This window comes from Equus caballus, chromosome 7 (assembly GCF_041296265.1).
Source record: "Equus caballus isolate H_3958 breed thoroughbred chromosome 7, TB-T2T, whole genome shotgun sequence".
In the NCBI taxonomy this organism is placed as follows: Eukaryota; Metazoa; Chordata; class Mammalia; order Perissodactyla; family Equidae; genus Equus; species Equus caballus.
The window spans coordinates 91308822-91334260 of record NC_091690.1 but is presented as its reverse complement, the minus strand read 5'-3'; the positions used below and the strand labels follow the sequence as shown (position 1 = coordinate 91334260).

The window sequence follows — 25439 nt, the reverse complement described above, 5'->3', positions numbered from 1 at the left end:
CTCTCCCAGTGGAAAGTCATTTACAAACCCATAATAAAATAATAAGTTAAGCAACTTATCCAATAAGTTCTAATGACAGTTATGAATTAATATAATTCACCCAGTTCTCCTCAGAATTGGCTTTTAGAATGGTATATAGTAGACAATAATGAATACAATAATTTCTAAAATACACCAGGCACTTACCATATGACAGGACAGTGCTACCAGCTTTACGGAGATTTTCTCACTCAATCTTCGCAACAACCCTGTGAGGTGGGTACAGTTATTATCTCACTTTACATAGAAGCAATGTGAGGCAGTATCAGCCATGTAATCCATTTTCTGGGGGAATCAATAAGCATATACTACTTATTTTGTATGTTCCGGTCATTATGTTAGGGGCTACAGAGGACAAGGAAAAACAATACACGGTATTTGCCCTGGAGATGCTCATACCTAACCGGGAAAATCGAATACTGATAAATGGAAAATTCCACTACAGTGCACTAGGTGCCATCACAGCAGTCTGATCCAAAAACGATGGGAAGATTCTGGAGACAACCATCTTTTACTTTTCTTTCTTTTTTTTTTTTTTTTTTTTTTTTGAGGAAGATCAGCCCTGAGCTAACATCTGCCAATCCTCCTCTTTTTGCTGAGGAAGACCAGCCCTGAGCTATCATCCATGTCCATCTTCCTCTATATACGTGGGATGCCTACCACAGCATGGTGTGCCAAGCAGTGCCATGTCCACACCTGCCGAGAAGCGGGATGTGCAAACTTAACTGCTGCGCCACCAGGACAACCCCTGGAGACAACCATCTTTAACTGAGTGGGAAACCTCAGCTCAAATGTACCTATCAGCATAAACTCCCGTTGTCAAATACAAGCCAATATCTGGGCTACTGTCTGCAGTTGGGCTGGTTGCACCATGAATAATCTGCCCTAGCCATGAGAGAAAGGGCTACAGAGTGGGTTAGTGAGGCACTTGAGGTAGGGGGACTTCAAGCCAAAATCCACCCCTTGCTCCACTCATCAAACCATGCCTTTAGTGCAGGTCTAGATCTGTCCAAAGAAGGCACCATATAGGCCAATGGCAGCCCTGGCCAATGACATATCTAATGTCCAACAAAGGGAATACCATGATTATTTTATAATTGACTTATCCCTGCTTGCCTTGTTCTTCAAGAAAGACTTCTAGATAGGGTTGAAGGGAGTCACTTCCTCTTCAAACTAAATGCCCTCAAACTAGCTTTTGGTTTTCCAAACCCTAGCCTGGACTTTATACATAATGAGAATAGAGGAGATCAAGGTAATATGATAAGTCAAAGCGTTTTGGAAACCGCAAGGAACTTTTCAGATCTAAGTCCAATGTCTTTAACTTGTGGTCAGTGAACGATAGCAGGATCCAACAGTTGTAGCTGAGACACAGAGGTTTCCAAAGCATTATTAAGAATTCACTGTTATTCACAATCTTACTTCTATCTGCAGGCCATTCCTACCATTAAAACTGCTGTAGGTTTCTATAATCATTATTTTTATTTCCTTACTTGAGTAATAACAATTTCCGAGCGGTAATAAAATTATCATTTTGTTTGCATGTCTCCCAACCATGACCTTAAAAAATACTGTAAATATAATAAAATGACAGCAAATATTTAAATTAGTTCAGTGCTTTTTGTGTTCATGTATACACTCCTTCTTTGAAAGAGAGATTAAAAGAAAGTAAACCATGAAACCTATGAAGCACTGAGCATGGGGTTTTCAGTCCACGGTTCTATTTGTATAGCAAACAATCGTAGGCCCATTATCTGTTAACTGGGGATTTGACCTCTAGACCCTTGAACCCAACTGGAAGGAGTCCAAGAGGCCCCTTTTCAGAAGAGCTGCAATGTGTGAAAATTATTTCCTAACATAAACAAGACCATGGGAAAAGACAGTCTATCTAAGAGGCAGTGGAAGCATTCTGTACTAGCTCAGCTTTATGGCACCTTATTTATTATTAAGGTTACAATGTATATTTTGTAGGCAAATTTTATTGCACTAATTAACTCATTAGCAACCTCTAGAGAGAAGCCAGACTTCTCTGCAGGCTGGTTTGCTGAATTTTAATGACCCAGATAAAGAGTAAATCAGTGTGCCAGGTTCTAGGAAGGCCTTAGGAGTCTACAAACAGCTCTGATTGATTCAGTGTATCATATCATAGGGAAGCGTGAATTGTGGATTAAAATCGAGAAGAATTCCTCAATACATTTACAACACAATAGGTTTGGCTAATTTAAGCAAGCAATGTTTAGGACACTTACGGTAGTCTAATTTAACAGAAAAAAAAATCAGTTAAGATTCAGTCCTCCCACCTCTTCTGAATTGGAGCAGAAGCTACTTTATTCTGGAGTCCACACTAAACAAGCTGGACAGGGGTTCTGAGTGGGCAGGGTGAGGTCAAATGTGGGACAAAGGACGTTGCAGGATAGCTTAGCCTCCAAGGCACTGGCCATTTAATTGACAGTATCGATGTGGTTGATGATATTTTGAATGAAATCCAATGTGGTACTCTGGCCTCCAATGTCTGGAGTATGGACACTTTTATTCTCCACGGATGCCAAGACTGCAGTACGTATGGAAGTGGCATAGGAGTGAAGCTTGAGGTAATCCAGCATAATACAACTCGACAGCAGCATGGCAGTAGGGTTAGCCATATTCTTATTGGCTATATTCTTGCCAGATTGCTTTGAAGCTGTTTCAAACACTGCATATATGTGTCCATAGTTGGCACCAGGCACAAGCCCTGCTCCTCCAACCAACCCTGTGCAGACATTGTTGACAATGTTGCCATAAAGATTGGGCATCACCATGACATCAAACTGCTGGGGGCGGGATACCAGCTGCATGGTAGTGTTATCGACAATCATGCTTTCAAAGGTGAGCTGAGGATAGTGGGAGGCCACCTCCCTACAGCACTGGAGGAAGAGACCATCTCCCAATTTCATGATGTTGGCCTTGTGCACAGCTGTCACTTTCTTGCGCCCCATGTCCTGGGCCAGCTGGAAGGCACATTCAGCAATGCGCAAAGACTTGGCCTTAGTGATGATCTTTAGGCTCTCTATCACTCCTTTCACACTCTCATGCTCCAGGTTGCTGTATTCACCCTCTGTGTTTTCCCGAACAACTAAGATGTCTACGTTCTTGTGCTGGGTCTCCACACCCGGCAGACTCTGAAAATGGATGACACTGGCATAGAGATCTAGCATGGTGCGAAACAGGCTGTTGCGGGATTTGTGAGATGGTGGCAGACTGTGGTCAGTTTCAATGTTGCCCTTCAAGGCCACACGGTTTCGACGGACTGCCATGATGGCATTATGCACGTCCTCTTCGCAAGAAGTGGAGTTAACCTGCACCTCCTCAAAGTCCACAGGCACACACATACGTCTGAACACAGTCTTGACATGCAGCATAAGTTCAGGCCCGATGCCATCCCCAGGAATCATAGTCACAGTGTGCCGCCCACCATACTTGGCTGATGGAGGAATATTGTGTTTAGAAGAAAAGCTCCTCAGGGAGGTTTCACGGCCAAGTAAGATCTCCCAAGAATGGCCAAGAATGGAAGGTCGGAACATGGCCTTCCCAGAGAAACCGGCAGCTGTCAGCATCTTCAGGGCCACGATCAGTACATGGAGATTTATTTAATAGATGTAAAAATACGTGCTCTTCCTCTCACTTTGAACTAGATTCTTTTGGTGGAATTCTAGATCCATAATTCTTGCTGAGGTCACAATTCTCTCTCCTTCCTTGGATTCTATTTTGGAAAGAGGTTCTACTGCAGTGAGAGAGATGGCTAATCAGGAGATATGATGTGTTATATAGTGGAAGACACACTTTGGAATTAGATTATAATTCATTAGGCACATTCAATGTGCTAAGCTCTGTACGATATATGTCTTAAAAAACAGACTTTATATTTTACAGAAGTTTTAGGTTCACAGCAAAACTGAATGGCAGGTACAGAGATTTCCCATGCACCCCATCCCCCGGATAGGCACAGGCTCCACCACTAACAAAATCCCCCACCAAAGTGGTACATTTGTTACAAGTGATGAGCCTTCATGGATACATCATTATCAACCACACATAGTTTAAATTAGGGTTCATTCCAGGCGTTGTACATTCTACGAGTCTAGACAAACACATAACACCATATATCCATCACTATAGTATCATACAGAGCAGCTGCACAACCCTAAAAATCCTCTCTGCTTTGCCTATTCAACCCTCCCTCTCCGATAACCCCTAGTAACCGCGGATCTTTTGAGTGTCTCCATAGTTCTGCATTTCCCAGAATGTCCTATAGTTTGAATCACACAGTATGGAGACTTTTTAGATTGGCTTCTTTCACTTTAGTCATATGCATTTAAGGTTCCTCCATGTGTTTTCATGGCTTCATAGCTCCTTTTAGCACTGAATAAGTTTCCATTTTCTGGATGTACCAGTTTATTTAACCATACAGCTATTGAAGGATATCTTGCTTGTTTCCAAGTTTTGGCAGTTATGAATAGACCTGCCATCAACATCAGTGTGCAGGTTTTGTGTGGACATAAGTTTTCAGCTCATGTGGGTAAATAACACAGAGCACGACTGTTGGCTCCTATGATAAAGTAAGATTAATATTATCAGAAACTGCTCAACTGTCTTCCAAAGTGGCTGTACCATTTTGCATTCCCACCAGCAATGAATGAGAGTTCCTTTTGTTCCACATCCTTGCCAGTATTTGGCATTGTCAGTGTTCTGGATTTTGGCCATTCTAAAAGGCATGCCATGGGATCTCATTGTTGTTCTAATTTGTATTTCCCTGATGACATATGACGTGGAGCACCTTTAATTATGCTTATTAGCCACCTGTATATCTTCTTTGATGAGGTATCTGTTAAGATCTTTGTCTGATTTCTTAACCTGGCAGTTTGTTTTCTTATTGCTGAGTTTTAAGAGTTCTTTGTACATTTTAGGTAATAGTCATTTATCAGATGTGCCTTTTACAAATATTTTCTCCAAATCTGTGGCTTCTCTTCTCATTCTCCTGACATTGTCTTTTGCAGAGCAAAAGATTTTAATTTTCCTTTTACTCAGGTCAAAATAGTTTATAACGTTGTGAAAATTCAGTTGTATATTATTGTCAGTCACCATATAAATGTGTCCCTTTACCTCTTATGCCTACCCCCCAACCCTCTTCCTCTCTAGCAACTACTAATCTGTTATCTTTGTCCAGGTATTGGTTTATCTTCCACATATAAGTGAAATCATACAGTATTGTCTTCCCCTTTCTGGCTTATTTCGCTTAACATAATACACTCAAGGTCCATCCATGTTGTTTCAAATGGGATGATTTTGTCTTTTTTTATGGCCGAGTAGTATTCCATTGTGTATATATGTACCACATCTTCTTTATCCATTCATCACTTGATGGGCACTTGGGTTGCTTCCACATCTTGGCTATTGTGACCAATGCTGCAATGAACATAGGAGTGCATAAGTCTCTTTGAATTGCTGATTTCAGGTTCTTTGGATAAATACCCAGTGGTGGAAGAGCTGGGTCATACAGTATTTCTATATTTAATTTTTTGAGAAATCTCCATACTGTTTTCCATAGTGTCTCCACCAGTTTGCATTCCCACCAGCAGTGGATGAGGGTTCTCTTTTCTCCACATCCTCTCCAACATTTGTTGTTTTTTGTCTTGGTAATTACAGTCATTCTAACAGGTGTAAGGTGATATCTCACTGTAGTTTTGATGTGCATTTCCCCAGTGATTAGTGATGCTGAGCATCTTTTCATGTGCCCATATGTATATCTTATTTGGAAAAATGTCTGTTCATATTCTCTGCTCATTTTTTCATCAGGTCATTTGTTTTTTTTTTGTTATTGACTTATATGAGTTCTTTATCTATTTTGGAGATTAACTCCTTTCCAGATATATGATTTGAAAATATTTTCTCCAAGTTGGTGGGTTATCTTTTAGCTTTGTTTCTGGTTTCCTTTGACTTGCAGAAGCCCTTTAGTCTGATGAAGTTCCATTTGTTTATTTTTTCTTTTGTTTCTCTTGCCCGAGTACACATGGTAGTCGAAAAGATCCTTCTAAGACTGATGCCAAAGAGTGTACTGCCTATATTTTCTTCTCGGAGTTTTACGGTTTCACGTCTTACCTTCAAATCTTTAATCCACTCTGAGTTAATTTTTTGAGTATGGTGAAAGACAATGGTCTACTTTCATTCTTTTGCATGTGACTGTCCAGTTTTCCCAACACTATTTACTGAAGAGACTTTCCTTTCTCTAGTGTATGTTCTTAGCTCCTTTGTCAAAGATTAGCTGTCCATAGACGTGTGGTTTTATTTCTGAGCTTTAAATTCTGTCCCATTGATCTGTGTGTCTCTTTTTGTACCCATGCCATGCTGTTTTGATTACTATGACTTTGTAGTATGTTTTGAAGTCACGGATTGTGATGCATCCAACTTTGTTCTTTTATGTCAAGACTGCTTTAGCTATTTGGGGTCTTTTGTTGCCCCATATGAATTTTAGGATTTTTTGTTCTATTTCCATGAAGAATGTCATTGGCATTCTGATTTGGTTGCATTGAATTTGTAGATTGCTTTAAGGTAGTACAGACATGTTAACTATGTTTATGCTTCGTATCCATGTGCATGGCATATCATTCCATTTCTACATGTCATCATCGATTTCTTTCAATAATGTCTTACAGTTTTCATTGTATATGTCTTTCATCTTCTAGGTTATATTTACTCCCAGACATTTTATTCTTTTTGTTGCAATCGTAAATGGGATTGTATTCTTGATTTCTCTTTCTGATAGTTATTAGAGTACAGAAATGCAACTGATTTTGTAGGTTGATCTTGTAACCCGCAACTTTGCTGTAGTTGTTGATTATTTTATTGAATAGCTTTCCAATGGGTTCTTTAGAGTTTTCTGTATACAAAATCATGTCTTCTGCAAACAGCGAGAGTTTCACTTCTTCATTGCCAATTTGGATAAATTTTATTTCTTTTTCTTACCTAAATTCTCTGGCCAAAATCTCCAGGACTATGTTGAATAAGAGTGGCAAGAGTGGGTACACTTATGCTGTTCCTGTTCTCATAGGGATGACTTTCCACTTTTCCACACTGAGTATGATGTTGGCTGTGGGTTTGTCATACATGGCCTTTATTATGTTGAGGTACTTACATACCCATTTTTTTGAGAGTTTTTAGCATGAATGGATGCTGGATCTTGTCGACTGCTTTCTGTGCATCTATTAAGATGATCATGAGGCTTTTTTTCTCTCATTTTGTTAATGTGGTGTATCACATTGACTGATTTGCAGATGGTGAACCATCCCTGTGACTCTGGTATAAATCTCACTTGGTCATGGTGTATGATCCTTTCAATGTATTGCTGTATTTGGTTTGTCTATATTATATTGAGGATTTTTGAATCTATGTTCATCAGCAATATTGGCCTGTAATTTTCCTTCTTTCTCTTGTCCTTCTCTGGCTTTGAGATCAGGGTCATGTTGGCCTCATAGAATGTGCTAGGAAGGGTTTCGTCTTCTTCAATCTTTTGGAATAGTTTGAGAAGGATAGGTATTAAATCTTCTTTGAATGTTTGGTAGAATTCTCCAGAGAAGCCATCTTGTCCTGGACTTTTGTTTTTTGGGAGGTTTTTGATTACTGTTTCAATCTCTTTACTTGTGATTGGTCTATTCAGATTCTCTTTCTTCTTGATTCAGTTTTGGGAGGTTGTATGAGACTAAGAATTTATCCATTTCTCCTAGATTGTCCAATTTGTTGGCATATAGTTTTACATAGTATTCTCTTAAAATCCTTTGTATTTCTGTGGTATCCCTTGTAATTTCTCCTCTTTCAGTTCTAATTTTATTTATTTTAGCCTTCTTTTTTTCATAGAGTCTGGCTAATGGTTTGTCAATTTTGTTTATCTTCTCAAAGAAGCAGCTCTTTCTTTCCTTGATCCTTGCTACTGTTTTGTGTTTGTTTGTTTTAATTTCACTTATTTCTGCTCTAATTTTTATTATTTCTCTCCTTCTGCTGATTTGGGGCTTTGTTTGTTCTTCTTTTTCTAGTTCTGTTACGTCTAGGTTAAGTTTGCATATTGAGAGTTTTCTTGTTTGTTAAGGTGGGCCTGTATTGTTATGAATTTCCCTCTTAGGACCACTTTTGCTGCATCCCAGATGAGTTGGTATGGTGTATTGTCATTTTCATTTATCTCCAGACAGTTTTTGATTTCCCCTTTAATTTATTCAACGATCCATTGTTTGTTCAGTAGCATTTTGTTTAGTCTCCACATATTTGTGACTATCCCAGCTTTTTTCTTGTAGTTGATTTCTAGTTTCATAGCACTGTGTTCAGAAAAGATGCTTGATATGATTTCAATCTTCTTAAATTTATTGAGGCTTCCCTTGTTTCCCAGCATATAATCTATCTTTGAGAATGTTCCATGTGCGCTTGAGAAGAATGTATGTTCTTCTCTTTTGGGATGGAATGTTCTATATGTATACCCATTAAGTCCATCTGATCTAGTTTTTCACTTAAGTCCACCATTTCCTTGTTGACTTTCTGTCTGGATGAACTATCAATTGATGTAAGTGGGGAGTTGAGGTCCCCTAGTACTATCATGTTGCTGTTAATTTCTCCTTTTAGGTCAGTTAATAGTTGCTTTATGTACTTTTGTGTTCCTGTGTTAGGGGAATACATATTTATAAGTTTTATGTCCTCTTGGAGATTGTCCCTTTTATCATTGTATACTGCCCCTCTTTGTCTCTCTTTAACTTTCTTTAAGTCTACTTTGTCTGATATAAGTATGGCAACACCTGGTTTCTTTTGTTGGCCATTAGCTTGGAGTATCATCTTCCATCTCTTCACTCTGAGCTGGTGTTTGTCTTTAGAGCTGAGATGTGTTTCCTCGAGGCAATATGTTGTTGGGTCTTGTTATTTAATCCATTGAGCCGCTCTGTGTCTTTTGAATAGAGAACTCAATCCGTTTACATTTAGAATGACTATTAATATATGAAGGCTTAATAATGCCATTTTATCACTTATTTTCTGGTTGTTTTGTAGTTCCCTTGTATCTCATTCTGCATATGTCCAACTGCCAATTCAGTTTGGTGATACTCTATGACGGTTTTTTCAATTTTGTCTTTATTTATCACTTTGACTGTGTTCTGATTTTTTTTTTTTAGTGGTTACTCTGAGGTTTTATAAAAGATCTCATACATGAGATATCCCATTTTCTGATAGCCGTTTATCTCCTTAGTCTAAGTAGGTTCCATCCCTTTCCTCTTCCTCATCTTAATTATTGCTTTCACAATTGATTCCATTTTGTGTTGTGAGTTTGTGATTAAAATGAAGTGATTATAGTTATTTTTGATTATTTCCTTCCCTTTATCTTTACTATTATAATTGTTTGTTAACCTGTTCTGTTAGAGAGCTGCAATTTTCTGATTTTGCCTGTCTACTTATCTCCTTGCTCAAGGCTTTGTAAACCCTTTTTTTCACATATGAGGACCTTCTTTATCATTTCTTGGTGGAGGGGAGGTCTTGTGGTGATGAACTCCCTCAGCTTTAATTTATCTGGGAAAGTTTTTGTCTCTCCATTGTATCTGAAGTATAGTTTCACCTGATAGAGTATTCTTAGCTGAAAGTTTTTGTCTTTCAGAATTTTGAAGATATCATTGCACTCTGTCCTAGCCTATAAAGTTCCTGTGGAGAAATCTGCTGAAAGCCTGATAGGGGTTCCTTTTTAGGTTATTTTCCTCTACCTTTCTGCCTTTAATATTTTTTCTTTGTAATTGACTTTTGCCAGTTTTACTAATATATGACTTGGAGAAGGTCTTTTTACACTGATGTAATTAGGAGTTCTATTAGTTTCATTTACTTGCAATTCCAGCTCCTTCGTCAGGATGGCGAAGTTCTCAGCTATTATTTCTTTGATCAAGCTCTCTGCTCCTTTCTCCCTCGCTTCTCCCTCTGGAATACCTATAATCCTTATGCTGCATTTCCTAATTGAATTGGATATTTCTTGGAGAATTTCTTCATTTCTTTTTTGTCTTAGTTCTCTCTCCTCCTCCATCTGAATAATTTCTATATTTCTATGCTCTAAATTACTAATTCTGTCCTCCATAATATCATCCCTGTTATTTAAAGACTTCAGATTTTTCTTTATCTCATTCATTGTATTTCTCATCTCCAACGTTTCTGATTGGTTTCTCTTTATAGTTTCAATCTCTTTTGTGAAGAATTCTCTCTGTTCCTTAATTTTATTCTTGATTTCATTGAACCATCTTTCTGAGTTTTCTTGTAACTCGTTGAGTGTTTTTTTATGATAGCTATTTTGAATTCTCTACCATTTAGATTGCAAATTTCTGTGACTTCAGAATTTATTTCTGGGTACTTCTCATTTTCCTTCTTGTCTGGAGTCTTAATATACCTCTTCATGCTATTTGATGGGGAGGACTGTGGTGTTGCATAGTGGTAGTTGTTGATCGCAGATTCCACCTGCTGCCACTTGAGGGCAGAGCAGGAGCTGTGTATTCTGAGTCTGCACAATCCCTGGTAGCTGTGCCTGTCCTTTGGAAGCTGTGCTGAGAGGCCCCGTCTGCATTTGCCCACTGGATAACACTGTTTTAGACACATAGGTGCACAGGCACTCTGGTGGGGGTCTCCTGCTCTGGCTGGGCTGATGTGCCAGGCAGTGGGGGCTGCTTTCTTTAGTGTGCACAGTCCTAGGTGCTCTTGCTCTGAATTCACTGTCTGCCTCCTGGAGTGCATGGCTTGGTGAAGACACCCCCATGATTGTTTAGCCTCCTCAGCATGGAGCATTCCCACAGGCTCGGAAGCAACTCCACGAGTGAAGCCTTTCCCACTGAGGGCTGCCCTTTCACCCCCTCCTCTCAGAGTCATGCGCCCTAGATCGCTGCTATTTGGGGAAGGAGAAGAGATCCCCTTACCCCCATCCACTGCCTCCTGGGGGTCTAGACTCTCTACTTTCAGATGTATGGCTGTGGAGGTCTCTCTGACATCTGTTGTGATGTGTGAATGTCCTCTGTTGGTTTATGAATGCCCTTTTCATTGTATATTAGCAGGGAGAGACTAAGAGAACAGCTCACTCCACCATGATGCTGATATCACTCAGAAACTTTTAATTTTAATGAAGTCTAGAGTATTATTTGTTTCAGGGATCCTGCCTCTGGTATCTCAAAAGTCATCGCCATATCCAACGTCATCTAGATTGTCTCCTCTTTTACCCTACATATAAATGTATAACCCATTTTGAGTTAATTTTTGTGAGTGGTTTAAAGTCTGTGTCTAGGTTAATTTTTTTGCATGTTGATGTTCACTTGTTCCAGCACCATTTGTTGAAACGACTTTGTTCCATTGTCTTGTCGTTGCTCCTGTGCCAAAAATCATTGACTATTTATGTGGGTCTATTTCTGGGTTCTCTATTGTCTTCCAATGATTTATTAATCTGCTTTTCTGCCAATAACATACTGTCTTTATTAATGCAGCTTTACAGTGAGTCTTAAAGTGGAGTAATGTCAGTCCTCCAGCTTTGTTTTTCTCCTTCAATATTTTTTTGGTTGCTCTGGGTCTGTTGCTTCTCCATATAAACTTTGGACTCAGTTTGTCAAAATCTACAAAACAATGTTCTGGAATTTTGATTAGTTACAGTGAATCTATGTATCAAGTTGGGAAGAACTGACATCTTGACAATATTAAGTCTTTCTATCCATGAATATGAAATGTCTCTCAACTTACTTAGTTCCTTGTTTTCATTCATCAGAGTTTTGTATTTTTCCTCATATAGGTCCTATATGTATCTTGTCAGATATATAACTATTCCATTTTGGTGGAAGCTAACGTAAATGATTGTGTTTTTAATGTCAAAATCCACTTATTTATTGCTGGTATATAGGAAAGCTATTGACTTTTATACTAAATTTGTATCTTTCAATTATGCTATAATCATTTATTAGTTCCAGGAGATTTGTGTGGATTCTTTCAGATTTTCTACCTAGATGATCTGGTCATCTGCAAACAAAGACAGTTTTGTTTCTTCCTCCCCAATCTGTATACCTTTTATTTTCTTTTCTTGTCTTAAATTGCATTATCTAGAAAGTCTAGTATAACATTAAAAAGTAGTGGCAAAGGGGGACATCCCTGCCTTGTACCTGATCTGAGAGGGAAAGCTATGTGCTTCTCATCACGAAGTCTGTTAATGGTAGGTTACGTGTAGATGTTCTTTATCAAGTTGAAGAAGGTCCCCTCTATTATTAGTTTACTGAAAGCTTTGATCATGAGTATTTAATTTTGTTACATGCTTTCCTGCATCTATTGACATATCGTGTCATATTTTTTAGCCTGTTGAAGTAATGTATTACATTAATTGATTTTCAAATGTTGAACCAGCACATCTGGGATAAATATCAGTCAACTGTAGTGCATAATTTCTTTCTATACATTGTTAAGACTCAATTTGCTAATATTTTGGTGAGGATTTTTGCATCTATGCTTATGAGAAATATTGTCTGTAGTTTTCTTTTCTTGCAACATTTTTCTCTGGTTTTGTTACCAGGATAATGCTGGTCTCATAGAATGTTAGGAAATACTCCCTGTTTCTATCCTCTGGAAGGTATTGCAGAGAACTGGTATAACTTCTTCCCTAAATGTTTGGTAAAATTCACCAGTGAGCCCATCTGGGACTGGTGATTTCTGTTTTGGGGGTTCATCAATTATTGATTCAATTTTGAAAATATACATAGGCCTATTCAGATTGTTTGTTTCTTCGTGTGTGAGTTTTGGCAAATTGTGTCTTTCAAGGAATTGGTCCATTTCAATCTAGGTTGTCAAATTGTGAGCAGAAAGCTCTCCATAGTATTCTTTTACTATCCTTTTAATGTGCATAGGATCTGTAGTGATGTCCCCTCTTTCATTTCTGATATTAGTAATTCATGTCCTTTTTCCTTAATTAGCATTTCTATAGAGCTATCAATTTTATTGATCTTTTCAAAGAACTAGCTTTTGTTTTTGTTGATCTTCTCTTCAATTTCATTGACTTCTGCTCAAATTCTTAATCTTTCTTTTCTTCCACCTACTTTGGATTGAATTTGGTCTTCTTTTTCCAATTTCCTAAGGTAGAAGTTTAGATTACTGATTTTAGATCCTTCTTCATTTCCACTGTATGCATTCATTACTATATATTTCCCTCTAAACACTGTTTTCACTGCATCCCACAAATTTTGATAAGCTGTTGTTTTTATTTTCATTTTGCCAAAAATACTTTTTTAATTTCTCTTGAGATTTCTTCTTTGATCCATGTGTTATCTAGATGTGTGTTGCTTAATCTCCATATTTGTTTTGGGATTTTCCAGCTATCATTTTGTTATTGATTTCTAGTTTAATTCCACTGTGGTCTGAGAACAGACATTGTATGCTTTCTATTTTTTTTAATTTGTTAAGATGTGTATTATGGTCTAGAATGTGGTCTATCTTAGTGAATGTTGCGTGAGAGCTTGAGAAGAATGTGTATTCTGCTGCTGCTGAGTGAGGTAGACAATGGATGTCAATTCTATCCAGTTGATGATGGTGTTCCTGACTTCAGCTGTCTCCTTACAAATTTTCTGCCTGCTGGAATTTGTTCCTTTTTATTGTCATTAAATTTTTAAGAAGCTGTCAAAAACTTTTCAAAATGGTTGTACCATTTTACATCCCCACTGGCAATATAAAAGAATTACAGCTTCATGTCCTCACCAACATTCAGTATTGTGGTATTTCTAATTTTAGCCATTCTATTGGGTTGTGGTAGTATCTCACTGTTTTTTTATTTGAATTTCCCTTCTCACTATGATGTGGAGAATCTTTTAATGTATCTTCCCAGCTCAGAGCTTCAAGCATTATTATATGATACTTCTAGAAATCTACCAGTCAACCCTGAAAAGCAGGCAACCCTTATGCTTCCCAAAGCCATTCCAGTTATGCCATTTAATTGAAAATTAAACATATCTTTAATTATAAACTAGCCACAATCCTGTTCTTATTAAACTTTCAGGCCCCAACTTCCCTGATGCAAGTTAGTGGTTGTTGGGGGAGGTAGGTGACTTGTTTATGAAGATTTCCAAAAGGCTGTTAAAATCCACTAAGATGAAGATGCAGACTTAACAATGCTTACTGTTATAGAACATATGCCACATCTAAGGCGCTGTGCTGGATATTTTACACATATCTTCATAAAAAGATATTTTACAGACATCATCATCTGTCGTGGTAGGCATTACAGTCCCCATTTTACAGATGAAGAAAATGGCTATTGCAGATCCTACAAATTCATATTACTGTAAATGAACAGAGAACGGCAACAGGTGAGGAATGTCTAGGGATCCTAGAGGCCTAGCCCAATGCTTCTCAAACTTAATCACCCTAGCATCTTATTGACATGCAGGTTCTAATTCAGTAGTTCTGTTGGGGGAAGGGTGCAGATTTTGCATTTCTAAGGACTTCCCTAGTGATACAGATTGTACTGGCCCCCTACTACACTTTGAGTAGCAAGGGCCTGTCTTCACCTCCTCAAGAGGTCCAGTCAGGTTGGGCCAGCAGTTGGTGTGGTTGGAGGCACCCTGCTGGGAGTAAAGAAAAGAGGCAGTAATACTCCCCCCTCCTAAAAACTGTTATAAAGGAGCCAATTGGGTACCTGTTTGTCACTTAATATGTCACATAAGACAGCTAATAGCTGCCCACATCCAGGCAGGAGGCCAGAGCAGATAATACCAGGAGAGAAAGCCGACAGACAAATTACCCAGACCCAACCACACAATTTCATTTCCATCAATGGGCCACCCTTATGTAAGCATACAACCCAATCCTCTTCCTAGCACTGGAAGGAGATAAATCTTTTAGAGGCATGGATGAAGAAGAAAGGAAGCTCTGAGACTGGGATTATAAACTGGGTGACAGTTGAGATTTTAATAGTAAGATTAACCTACAAATGTCCCTGGACAATGGAAAAAGTCCTTAAACTCAGTGGAACAAAAATAAGATAGTGCTATGCAGGTGTAAGTATAACAAGAGTGCCATGTTTCACACATTTGAGTGGAAAGAGTTCAACCAAGTCTATTGTAAGTGTGATGCTGAGACAGTAAAAGGGTTTAAGTAAGAGAGAGATATAATAAGACTTGCATTTTAAAAATGATCCTTTGGGAAACAATTTGGAGGATAAACAGTAAGGTGGCTAGGCTGGTGACTGGGAGGCCAATTAATAGTCTATCTCTGTGCATCTCAAAATGTGATCCCTAGACCAGTAGCATCAAGAATACCATGAATTTGATAAAAAGGCAATTTCTTGGTACTATCCCTAGACTTACTGAATCAGGAAGTCTGGAGTTGGGGCCCAATAACCTGTGTTTGAACAATTCTGACGCATACAGAAATTTGAGAACCACTGGGCTATGAAATGGTCCCAACAGGAAAAGATGAGCAGTTGTACTAAAGTGAAGGCAGTAAATGAGAGAAACACTTTCAGAGACATTTAGGAGATAAACAGGTAGAGGTTACTGACCTGGGAGACACTGAATATTACCCTTAATGTTTTTTAAGGGGTTGGGTGAATGATGATATGATTGATGAAAATGTAGACCAAAAACAGGAGCAGTTGGGTTGGGAGTAGAGGATAGAAACTGAGCTTAGTTTCAGATATGACGTGTGGGGGCCTGTAGGACATCCACACAAAGATGCCAAATGAGGGCTGAATAAATGAGTCTGCAGGTCCAGAGAAAGGATTACAGGTGATAGTAGCAATTCAGGGTCATAAACACGTGGGAGAAAACCACACAGGAGTACACAGCATATCCTTGAGCAGTGGTGTTCAACTTTTCTTCCATCATGACAGATGACGAATGGCATTCATATGAGACACACTCCCAGGAGTACACTCAGATGGTAAGGAAAACCAAACACACACGTAAACAAAAGTAGTTGGCCAAATAAGCAAAGAGCTCTCAAACTGTTTTTATAGGACATATTTACAACAGCATTCTATTAGCAAAATCATCTATTTAATGATCTTAAAACATCTCTCTCTTTTTTTATTTTTGTGAGGAAGATTGGCCCTGAGCTAAAATCTACATCAATCTTCCTCTACTTTGTATATGGCATGCCGCCACGGCATGGCTTGATGAGCAGTGTGTAGGTCGTCTCCCACGATCCAGGCCCATGAACCCCAGGCTGCTGAAGCAGAGCATGTGAGACTAATCACCATGCCACCAGGCCAGTCCCAAAACATGTCACTTTTTGAGTAAAAATACATATTTGCCTAATGTAATATAAAAACTATATAAAACTATATTTTAAAGGTTAAATTCAGACCTCCACAGGTAACATAAGAAAAGTAAGCAAGTACTAATAAAGAAAAATATTAATATTTTATGGTTAAAAATAGTAGCACATAATATTTATATTTGTTCATGATGCTAATATAGATACTATTATTACATACATCATTTGGATGATCACATTGCCTTTGATTTGGAAATTGTGACTAGAGCCTCATTCTCATTTCTGTGCTATGAAGACGTGGGTGCAGACACATGCTGTCTGCATCTCTCTTCCTTGTTAAAAATGTATCCATGGGTAAAATCAAGGAAACAAACACATCTATAAAACCACAGTTTACAAATTATAATATTTCAAAAATGATATAACTATCAATGACATATCAATAACCATAGTTTATGAAAATTTTCAGCAAATATAAAATAGGCTATGAATTATGGGTAACTCACTTCCACCTTTCCCCACACAAGAAAGCACACATTATTGAAATGCAAATGAGTGAGCGTGACATCCTTATAATGGTAACTTTGAGATGAGTCTAATTTTTTAAAAAAGGAAACCATTCACAAGTGCTTGTAACAATGCTTATGAATACTGAGTGTTTTTGACACAGGTCATGACTGATTGTGACACTGTAATGTGTCATGTCATTAAGGTCAAGAAATACTAGGCTAGAAAGATGACTTTAGAGAAAGTACAGAAAAATAATTAGCACAAAACTGGAGACCATCAACGTTTGAACTGTCAGAGGACTAGAGAAAAGTGATCTGGAAGGTAGGAGGAGAATGGAGAGAAAAGGATGTCACAGACGCCAAGAGAAGTGAAACACTCAAGGAAGGAGTGGTCAACAGTGTCGATATCCTGTTGAGAGGTTAAGTAAAATTAGACATGGAAATGATGGGGTCATTGACAATTGCCATGAGCTGTGTAGATTCGTGATTGAGAGCAGGGCTCCAGAGTCAAGCTATCTGCCATGTATGACCTCTGTAACCTGCGCAATTTTCATGACCTTTTGTGGAACTTATATTCTAGTGGGAGTAAACAGCAGAAAACACATGACTGACAGATAACAAACAAGTAAGCAACAAATATATAAGTGGATCTTTTAATGTCAGAATGAAGAAATGCTGTGAAATAAATACAAAACTTGCTACCTTCTAGGAGCTTACACTTGGTAGAGGAAAACGGAATGTATCCAGGTAGAATGTGAACTGGCAGTTGAGGCTAAATGGTTCCTAAGTGACCCAGCTGAGACGTGGAAGGGAGGGGTGCACTGACTGTGTAACTGAGCTTGGATGGTGAGGGAACGGGCTTCAGTCTAATCTTAAAGAAGGGCTAGCTGCAAATAACAGAGGAAAGGAGAGGATTTCTGCGATGGAGGCAAAATTGAAAACCCTGTAGGGTACACTAAGCACTCCCATTCAGCTGAAAGGAAGGGTTTAAGTAGGGAAATAGTGGCAGACAAATGGGGAAAGTAAATTGGGGTCAGAGGGTAGAGAACCTTGAATGGCAAACTAAGGAAATTTATGATACCCTGAAGGCAGTAAAGAAACATTTAAGACTTTTGAAATAGAAATAAAAGGTTTTGAGAGATACCACTTTAAAAAGGAAAACATGCTTTTAAAAAAAGAGACAGTAAATTTTCAATGCCCGAGATCACTTTACACCAAAGCTTTGCCTTAATGAAAGCATAAATTTTAAAACATACACACGTACTCTTTAAGAGAACTCTTGAAGTCCATGTCCTGTTGTCCTACAGAACCAACTGATTATGAACGTTGTTTTATCAAGAATTTTTCTAAAAAGATCAATGCACAGAGACTTAATTTGTTTCATTTTCTCTGTTGCACAATTAATGCCATTTCTCACCTGTCATTCCCTCACTATACAATAACCGTAGAAGAGCTGACAGATGCACAGTGCTCACAGAGAACTATGGAGAGCCAGATTTAATGGAATCCAGAAACGGCCTCCTTGCTTTCCAAAAGAGAATACACACTGTGCAATACTAATTCCACCGCAGAAGCCCTTGTTTGTGGAAGAGCTACACTTAATTTTACACGAAGAAAAGCTTTTTAGACATAGTTTTCATTTAGTAAAGGAAAAACGCCCCCACACTCTGCAAAAAAGAGTATTGAGGTGGTGGTGCAGAGTTCACGTTATTCACGTTATTCATGCATGGGATTTTTTCTTTTTTATCTGAAACAGTAGAGTTTATAGTCAAGTCATGAAATTGTTGCTTAAGCAGCAACATTAGCCTTTCTTGAAAAGAAGACAGGTGAAGACTCGAGATTACAGGTAAATTGGAAACAGCTTATCTTTATCTTCCCTTCTAACTAAACTTGACAGCCATGTGAACAACTCTATTAAATACTTTTCTATTACCTAGGGCCTTGACTATGCCCCTCTAAATTCTCTCCCTATCTAGGAGGAGTGTGATCGTGCAAGAACTATTCACTATGTGATTATTATATTTTTCTCCAACTGCCTGACATTTTAGAGGTTTTCCTTTTAACCAGGATGTGGCAAGAGAATCTCTTTGTGCTAATAATGATTGGATGCATGAGTCAACACAGTCCTCTCTGCTACACCTATTTCAGTTCTTAGTTCAAAACACATGCACACACACACACACACATATTCCACAACTGTTGACACTAGCTCAGGCAACCAGACACTGTGGGTTTTCTCAAGAAGTCCCAAGTTCAATTAGCCACAAATCAAAGTCCCTATAAAGCACACTCCACACTTAAACTAGTGTGATCCAATTTTTACAGTAAGGTTATTATAACAGCTACAGAATCAGGAAGTTAGAGGGGGATTTCTGAAGCCAGCATTTTAGCCAACTGGTATATCCCTGGTCAATATTACACAGTATGTGTAATTACACAAATTTTAAAATGTTCTCAGATGGATTCCCTCCAGCCTCCCCATCCCCTGCCTGCAAATGCCCTCCCTTCATTCGAGATGGAAAATGGCCTCTCCTGGGTACCATATCCAAGGCTGTATGTTAGTAACACTTTATCTCAATCTGAAAAATGCAACTATAAGGGAGGTGTTATTCTCACCACTTTATAAATAAGAGATATGCCAAGAGGATTCATAACTCTGGCTAAGTCAGCAGAAGATTCAAACTCAGGTCTGTTCCTCCCAAGGTCGTGTCTTTCCCCTACACCACGCTGCTGTACTTCTGTGCTTTTCTGTGTCTCCATGTGCTACTCTCCCCCGCATCCCTGAGAAGGGAAGGAAGAGTCTCACAGAGAAACCAGATCACCATGGCAGACGTTAAGGCTGATAACTGATAATGGTACACAACTACAAATATCCACAAACAAATGTCCAACTAAGGATAGTTGGTTAAATGCATGCACTTGCATGTGCTCCTTCTTGAAATCCCACTAAAGTTATATTTAAGTTCTAGGTTTTTTAAAAAATTGTATACCTGCAAGGGCAATCAGAATCACAGAGAAGACAACAAAGGTTTGGAAACTGGAAAGCAGGTAAAGGAGTGATGACTGACTTTTCAGATCTGAAAAAGTGGAATCCCAAACACTCAATGAAACAGGCCAAGAAACAACTTGTTTTGCACTACAGAACCCAAAAGGCTCAGGCACTTGCAACACCAGATACCCCTGAGATTGGCAGGTAAAGGTGGGTTGAAGGTCTCTTTAAGAGGTAGGTAGACACCCAGACTGTCTTCCCTATTCTGCTCAGTCACACAACTGCCCCTGTATCCATCTAGGAAAAGACGGGACCTTTGTGCTCTACAGTGGGAACACCGTGCACAGCTGAAAGCATGTTCCATATTGAATTCAGGGGAAATAAGTGAAAGTTATATAGCAAATGGAATGCTGAGAGATGGGCCCAGATTCCCTGGGCAGGAGCTTTGAAGAGGGTTTTCTAAGGAAACCAACAAACTAAAAATAAAAGATTTAAAGATATTGACATCAAGTGTTTCCCAAGATAATGATGCAGATAACCCTATATTGAATTCCATTGTAACCATCACATCCACATTTGCACAGAACTTTCGATCAGTGTTGTATAACCCAGCTCTTAAACATGAGTGAAAAGCTAGGTTCAAAAACGTGGGAAAGCTTTTAGTATAAAAGAAGCCAAAGCAAATGGGTGGACAGAAGCAATGAGGAGGATACAGGGACTCCATTAAGAGACGAACAGCTCAAATAAACTATCATCAATGCCCTAAGAGAAAAATGACACTGCATTCATGAAACAAAAACAATATGCTATGGAAAAACACAGAAAGAGAAAAACTGGTCTTGACGTTCAAAAAGGACAACAGAAAAGAAAAGCTCAGTGTAAAAGGTTTGGAAGGTAAAGTGGAAGAAGTCCCCAGAGATTAGATGAAAAATGACAAATACATGGAAATAGGAAATAAAATAAGAAAATTGGAGAAGCAGAAATTTTCGCAACAAAATAACAGAAGAGCAAGAAAGAAAAAAAGAAGACAAAAAAAGTAGGAGGTGAGAGAGTACTGGACAAGTCACCCAAGATGTAAGTCAGAACATTTACAGACTTAAACGTTATGAATGCCTAGATTGAAAAGGTCCCCTGAGCACCCAGCAGAACGAAGGAAATCTGTACCCACAGCATCATGACATTTAAAATTGTGTATTTCGAAACAGAAGACAAAAAGTCAGAAAAGCATTAGCCCTCTCAAATTCCACATTGGAACCTAGAAGACAATGGCACAATGCCTCCAAAATTCTGAGGAAAAAATTATTTACAGGCTAAAATACAATGCCTTTTCAAATTATCAAAGATGAAGGTAAAATAATTTACTAAACATGTACCTTTTGCTTACTATGTGCCAGATAGTTTCCTAAGCAATTTTTAAAGTACTAACTCATTTAATAAAAGTAAGACAGTTTTCAGAGAAGCAAGGTCTCAGAATTTTTTCTCCCATGAACCGTTTCTCATACAGTTAACGGAGAACATGTTCCATCAAGCCAGAGCAGTAAACCAGGAAAGAGTGCGCATAGCATACAGGAACGGGGGCTACCACCCCAGGGAGAGCCAAAGGCCCCACCCCAGAATCGTGGTGAAGAGATTCCCAGGACATGAGTTATGCAGCGAGCCAAGAAATCAACCAGTCTTTGGGGGAGATTTATTCAACGTAAAACTTGTATTTCATGTTTATAATGTGAAAGGGTTAATGTCTTTGTGGGTATTTATATAACTGGTGAGAGTTTGGTGATAAATTATAATAAATCCATAGTAAACTAAGGAATAAGATGAATAAACTAGATGACTATTAATAACAGGGGAACAAAGAGTTGTTCAAGAAACGAAACCTGTAAGTGCACTCAATAAATCATTTATTAATAGCATACACATAGTCACGAAAACATAAACACAGAAGGTTGATCTAACGAAAAGATGTGTGGTGAGGTGTATGAAAGATAGCCAAATCCCTTAGATGATGGGGAGTCAATAAAAAAATGCCAAAATTGGAAATATGAGGAAGTAGCCAAGAAACATGCTGTTTAGAGATACGGACAAAAATACAAAAAGAATCTGTTGAAAGCATTGAAAGTGGGTGCCTCCAGGGCTAGGAAATGGGGAAAGTTTTCCAGGGGATTAATCTTTTTTATAAAGCTTCCTAGAACCCTTTAGCTCTTTAAATTACATGTATGTATAAATTTGATAGAAATACAATGAATTTTTTAATGTTCATAAGTAGATTTTTCCTTTGAGGCAGTAAAGCATAAGGATTAAAAGTCAGCAGGCTGCTTGGGTTCTAATCCTGGCTCTTTCACTTGTAAGTATTTGACCTTGGGAAAATTGCTTTAAAAAAATCTTTCTTTGCCTCAGTTTCCTCTTGTGCAGATGAGGGTAATATCTTCCTCAAAGAGGTTTGTAAGGATTACATACAGGCAATTTAAACAGTGCCTAGCTCAGTGCATATTTATAACCATTATTATTACTGCAAATGCAATATTGGAGGGTAATTGATATCACTCTAAATAATAAAAGAAATAAAACTAAAACAGTACATCATTTTATTTCAACTCCAAATTACATATATTGGCCCAAAATTATAACTTAAAAAATTCTAAGAATAAATTAACAGTCTAAATAGAAATGATTTATTAAGCAACCCTTTGATAACTGAAAACAGTTCCTTAGTATGGTCACTTGTTAAATGTCTATTTAATAAGATACAGAAGATTCTTTAATATTACATCCACTTAAAGAATATTTACAGCTCTTAATATTCTAACCTTCTTCCACTTAACAATTTGAGAAATTGATGGAAAGTATTAATATGTCTTCCATGGGAAAATGAATTAACTTCCATTTATAATTCTCCATTTACCAAAAAGAAATTATTTTAAAATCTGTCTTCATATTTTGTGAGCACTGACTAATCTTTTAATATTTTTAGGGCCAATATGAGTATGAGTTAAAATTCATTCATTTAAGTATGCCAAGAAAAAGGGAGAGGCTCCTCAATAACCCTCAAGACAGAGTATCGTTTTCCCTCATGCAGACGAAGACTCTATCTGTTGCATATTTATTAGCCTGCTGGGTTGCCAGCTAGAAGACAGACAATTCTCCAGCAACTTAAAACACTTCTTTTCCCTGAGCTACACTTTGGTATGGGATGTCAAAGGATGAGAATGTGCATACACAAGTGGTCAACTGAAGATGAACGTTCCATGTGGTTTTTGTCCCAAACTGCCAGAGACTGCGTTAAAAATGAAATACACCAGGACGCTTTAAGCTACTAATGAGCCATGTTTGAAAATCCACAGTGCCAGCCACATCATCCTGGGTTCCTCGGGCCCTACTGTACCTACTGAAGACATTCTCATGATACTAAAGCAGCCTCCTGGATGGTAATCTTTCTGTTTCCTGAGGCAGCCTGCAAGACGGCTTGTCAGATCTAATTACCAGCAGAAAAACAGAAACCTATCACCTGTCTATTGCCTCATTAATATGTCCCCAATGAGTCAATATGAAATGAATGCAGTAATAATGTAGTCCACTGGAGAAAGCCTGGCAGACATTGTCTATGGTGCTCATCAAGGGCCGGGTGTCAGAAAGAATATTATGTGATAAAACGAAGTAACTATTTTCAGACAAATATATAACATACCAGGTTTGCTGAAATTAAATTTAGTCACATGTAACAGTGTTAATGTTTTCTAACACCTGTGGACTACTTGGGTACTGCTTATACAAATATTTGGGGAGGTTGTAGGTCAGCTCTGAATCTGCATAAACTGTACGGAGATAAGCGAAGTGCCAGCCTGTGTATCTGAAAACTAAGAAAAGCATTTTACTTTCACTCATCTTATCCGGAGAATTACTAGTTTCTCATTTGCAACATCTAACGCAACCATGGCAGTGAGTAGAGAATATCAAGAAAAAAAGCTCAGCTCACAGGAGAGTAATATTTGTGCATTTAATGTTCTGGGCATAGCAGTTGGGGAGAAAATCAGAGAGGAGGAAGAAAGAAAGGAGGGAAGAGAGGGAGGAAGGAAGGAAACATTGGGAGAAATCCTGTAGACTGTAGGTGATTCCTTCTGCCATTCCACTTCACTTCCATGAGGGTTTGCCATGAAATGAGAGTCTGAGATGGAAGATGGGAACCTGTCATTGCCTAAATCACTCTCCATTATTACTGCCTGCCTCTAATAGCATTAGCATTTCACTGAATGTAGCTTTAATGTTTAAAGACACGGTATTTATTTTTGGTTGTCTTCAGTGAGGCTCCAAACACAACACTACCTTCATCTGGTGCGTGACTCAGACTCTTCCAACTCTGCAGAAAAAATCAGTTGTGTGAGACTCGCTGAGTCCAACAGCTGCTCTTCTTGCCGTCTTGTCCATCTCAATAAATAGCTCTTTCCTTTTGGCTCACACCAAAAGCTGGAATCATCACTCTTGACACCTTAGTGTCTCTCATACTCACACCCAATCCATCAACAAATCCTTTTGGTTATAAATTCAAAATATTGCCAAATCTAACCACTCAAACCCTCCAGGGCTACAACCATGGTCCGCCATCAGCTCTCGCGAACTACTGCACTGTCCTCCCATCTGGTCTTCCTGCTTCCACTTTTGCCTCCTTAAGGTCTAAATTCTTCATAGCAGCCAGAGTAATCCTTTCAAAAAGACAAATAGAATCATGTCACTGCCCTTCTAAGAAAAACTCAAATGACTTCCCTTTATACATAGAACAAAATCCAAAGCACACTCCTCCCCAAGACTTGCAAGTCCCTGGTGATCTGGCCCTGAGTCCTCTGAATGCATCTGTTACCATCCTTCTTGATCGCTTGCTCCAGGCACCCAGGTCTACTTGAACCTCCTCCAGCGTCTCCAGCCTCAGGGATTTCACACCAGCTGTTCCCTTTTGATACCTTGCTACGGTAACCCCTTGATAAGAGAGAAGATGCAGGCACATTTGGAGGCAAAGAGGGTCACAGGACAGATTTCTCCAGAAAAATTTTCCTCAAAAAATCTTAAGTCCACTCCTTTGAACTTTCCATGAATCCTCGAAGGGGGTGAGGAGTTCAACAGTCATGAAACTGGCTCGAAAACTTCTAAAACTTAGAAGTGCCCACTTAGAGGTCTGGCATCTCACCTTGAAAGTACACACTGTTTGTATCTTGGGGCCGCATCAGGACAAGAAGAGTCCTATTCTAACATCTTCTTGTAGTGGACACTGTTGGTCCCTCCTCCACATTTCCTTGGGCCTTACGATCTTCCCACACCTGCTTGATTTCCCACTGCCGGCATCTGCATCTTTGAGCCTGAGGGGAAGCTGGCAGAAGACAAGTGCTGGGGAATTCATTTTCTTGGGAGCAGCTATCCACCAATGACTCACCCTGCTGGGTGAGATAACCCTGGGGCACAGCTTTCCAAAGTTTCTGATCAGGACTGAACTCCTGTTGTCACAAGCGTAACTCACTTCTCTCAGGTGAAGCATCCAGCGCTGGCGTTCTCCCTTCCTGTCTGACTCCTCTATCCTCCTTCCTCTGTTTCCTGTGCTGGCCTCCCAAATAAGGTTTATGAACTCAACTCCTTTCCTCATAGTGTGCCTTTGGGGGAAC

At 38.8% G+C, this 25439-nt stretch overlaps 2 protein-coding genes across 5 annotated transcripts in view; both read right to left on the bottom strand.

The window, feature by feature from the left end:
* NELL1 (neural EGFL like 1) overlaps nucleotides 1-25439 on the bottom strand; it is a 753092-nt gene that overhangs the window by 251862 nt on the left and 475791 nt on the right. The window lies entirely within an intron of this gene.
* LOC102148971 (isocitrate dehydrogenase [NAD] subunit gamma, mitochondrial) lies at nucleotides 2343-3728 on the bottom strand. Its single transcript, XM_005612233.4, has one exon. The coding sequence runs from the start codon at nucleotides 3627-3629 to the stop codon at nucleotides 2478-2480; it is 1152 nt and encodes a 383-aa protein (XP_005612290.4). The 5' UTR covers nucleotides 3630-3728; the 3' UTR covers nucleotides 2343-2477.

Coding starts and splice junctions, on each gene's coding strand:
- LOC102148971 (XM_005612233.4), bottom strand. CDS start 3,629: ATGCTGACAGCTGCCGGTTTCTCTGGGAAGGCCATGTTCCGACCTTCC.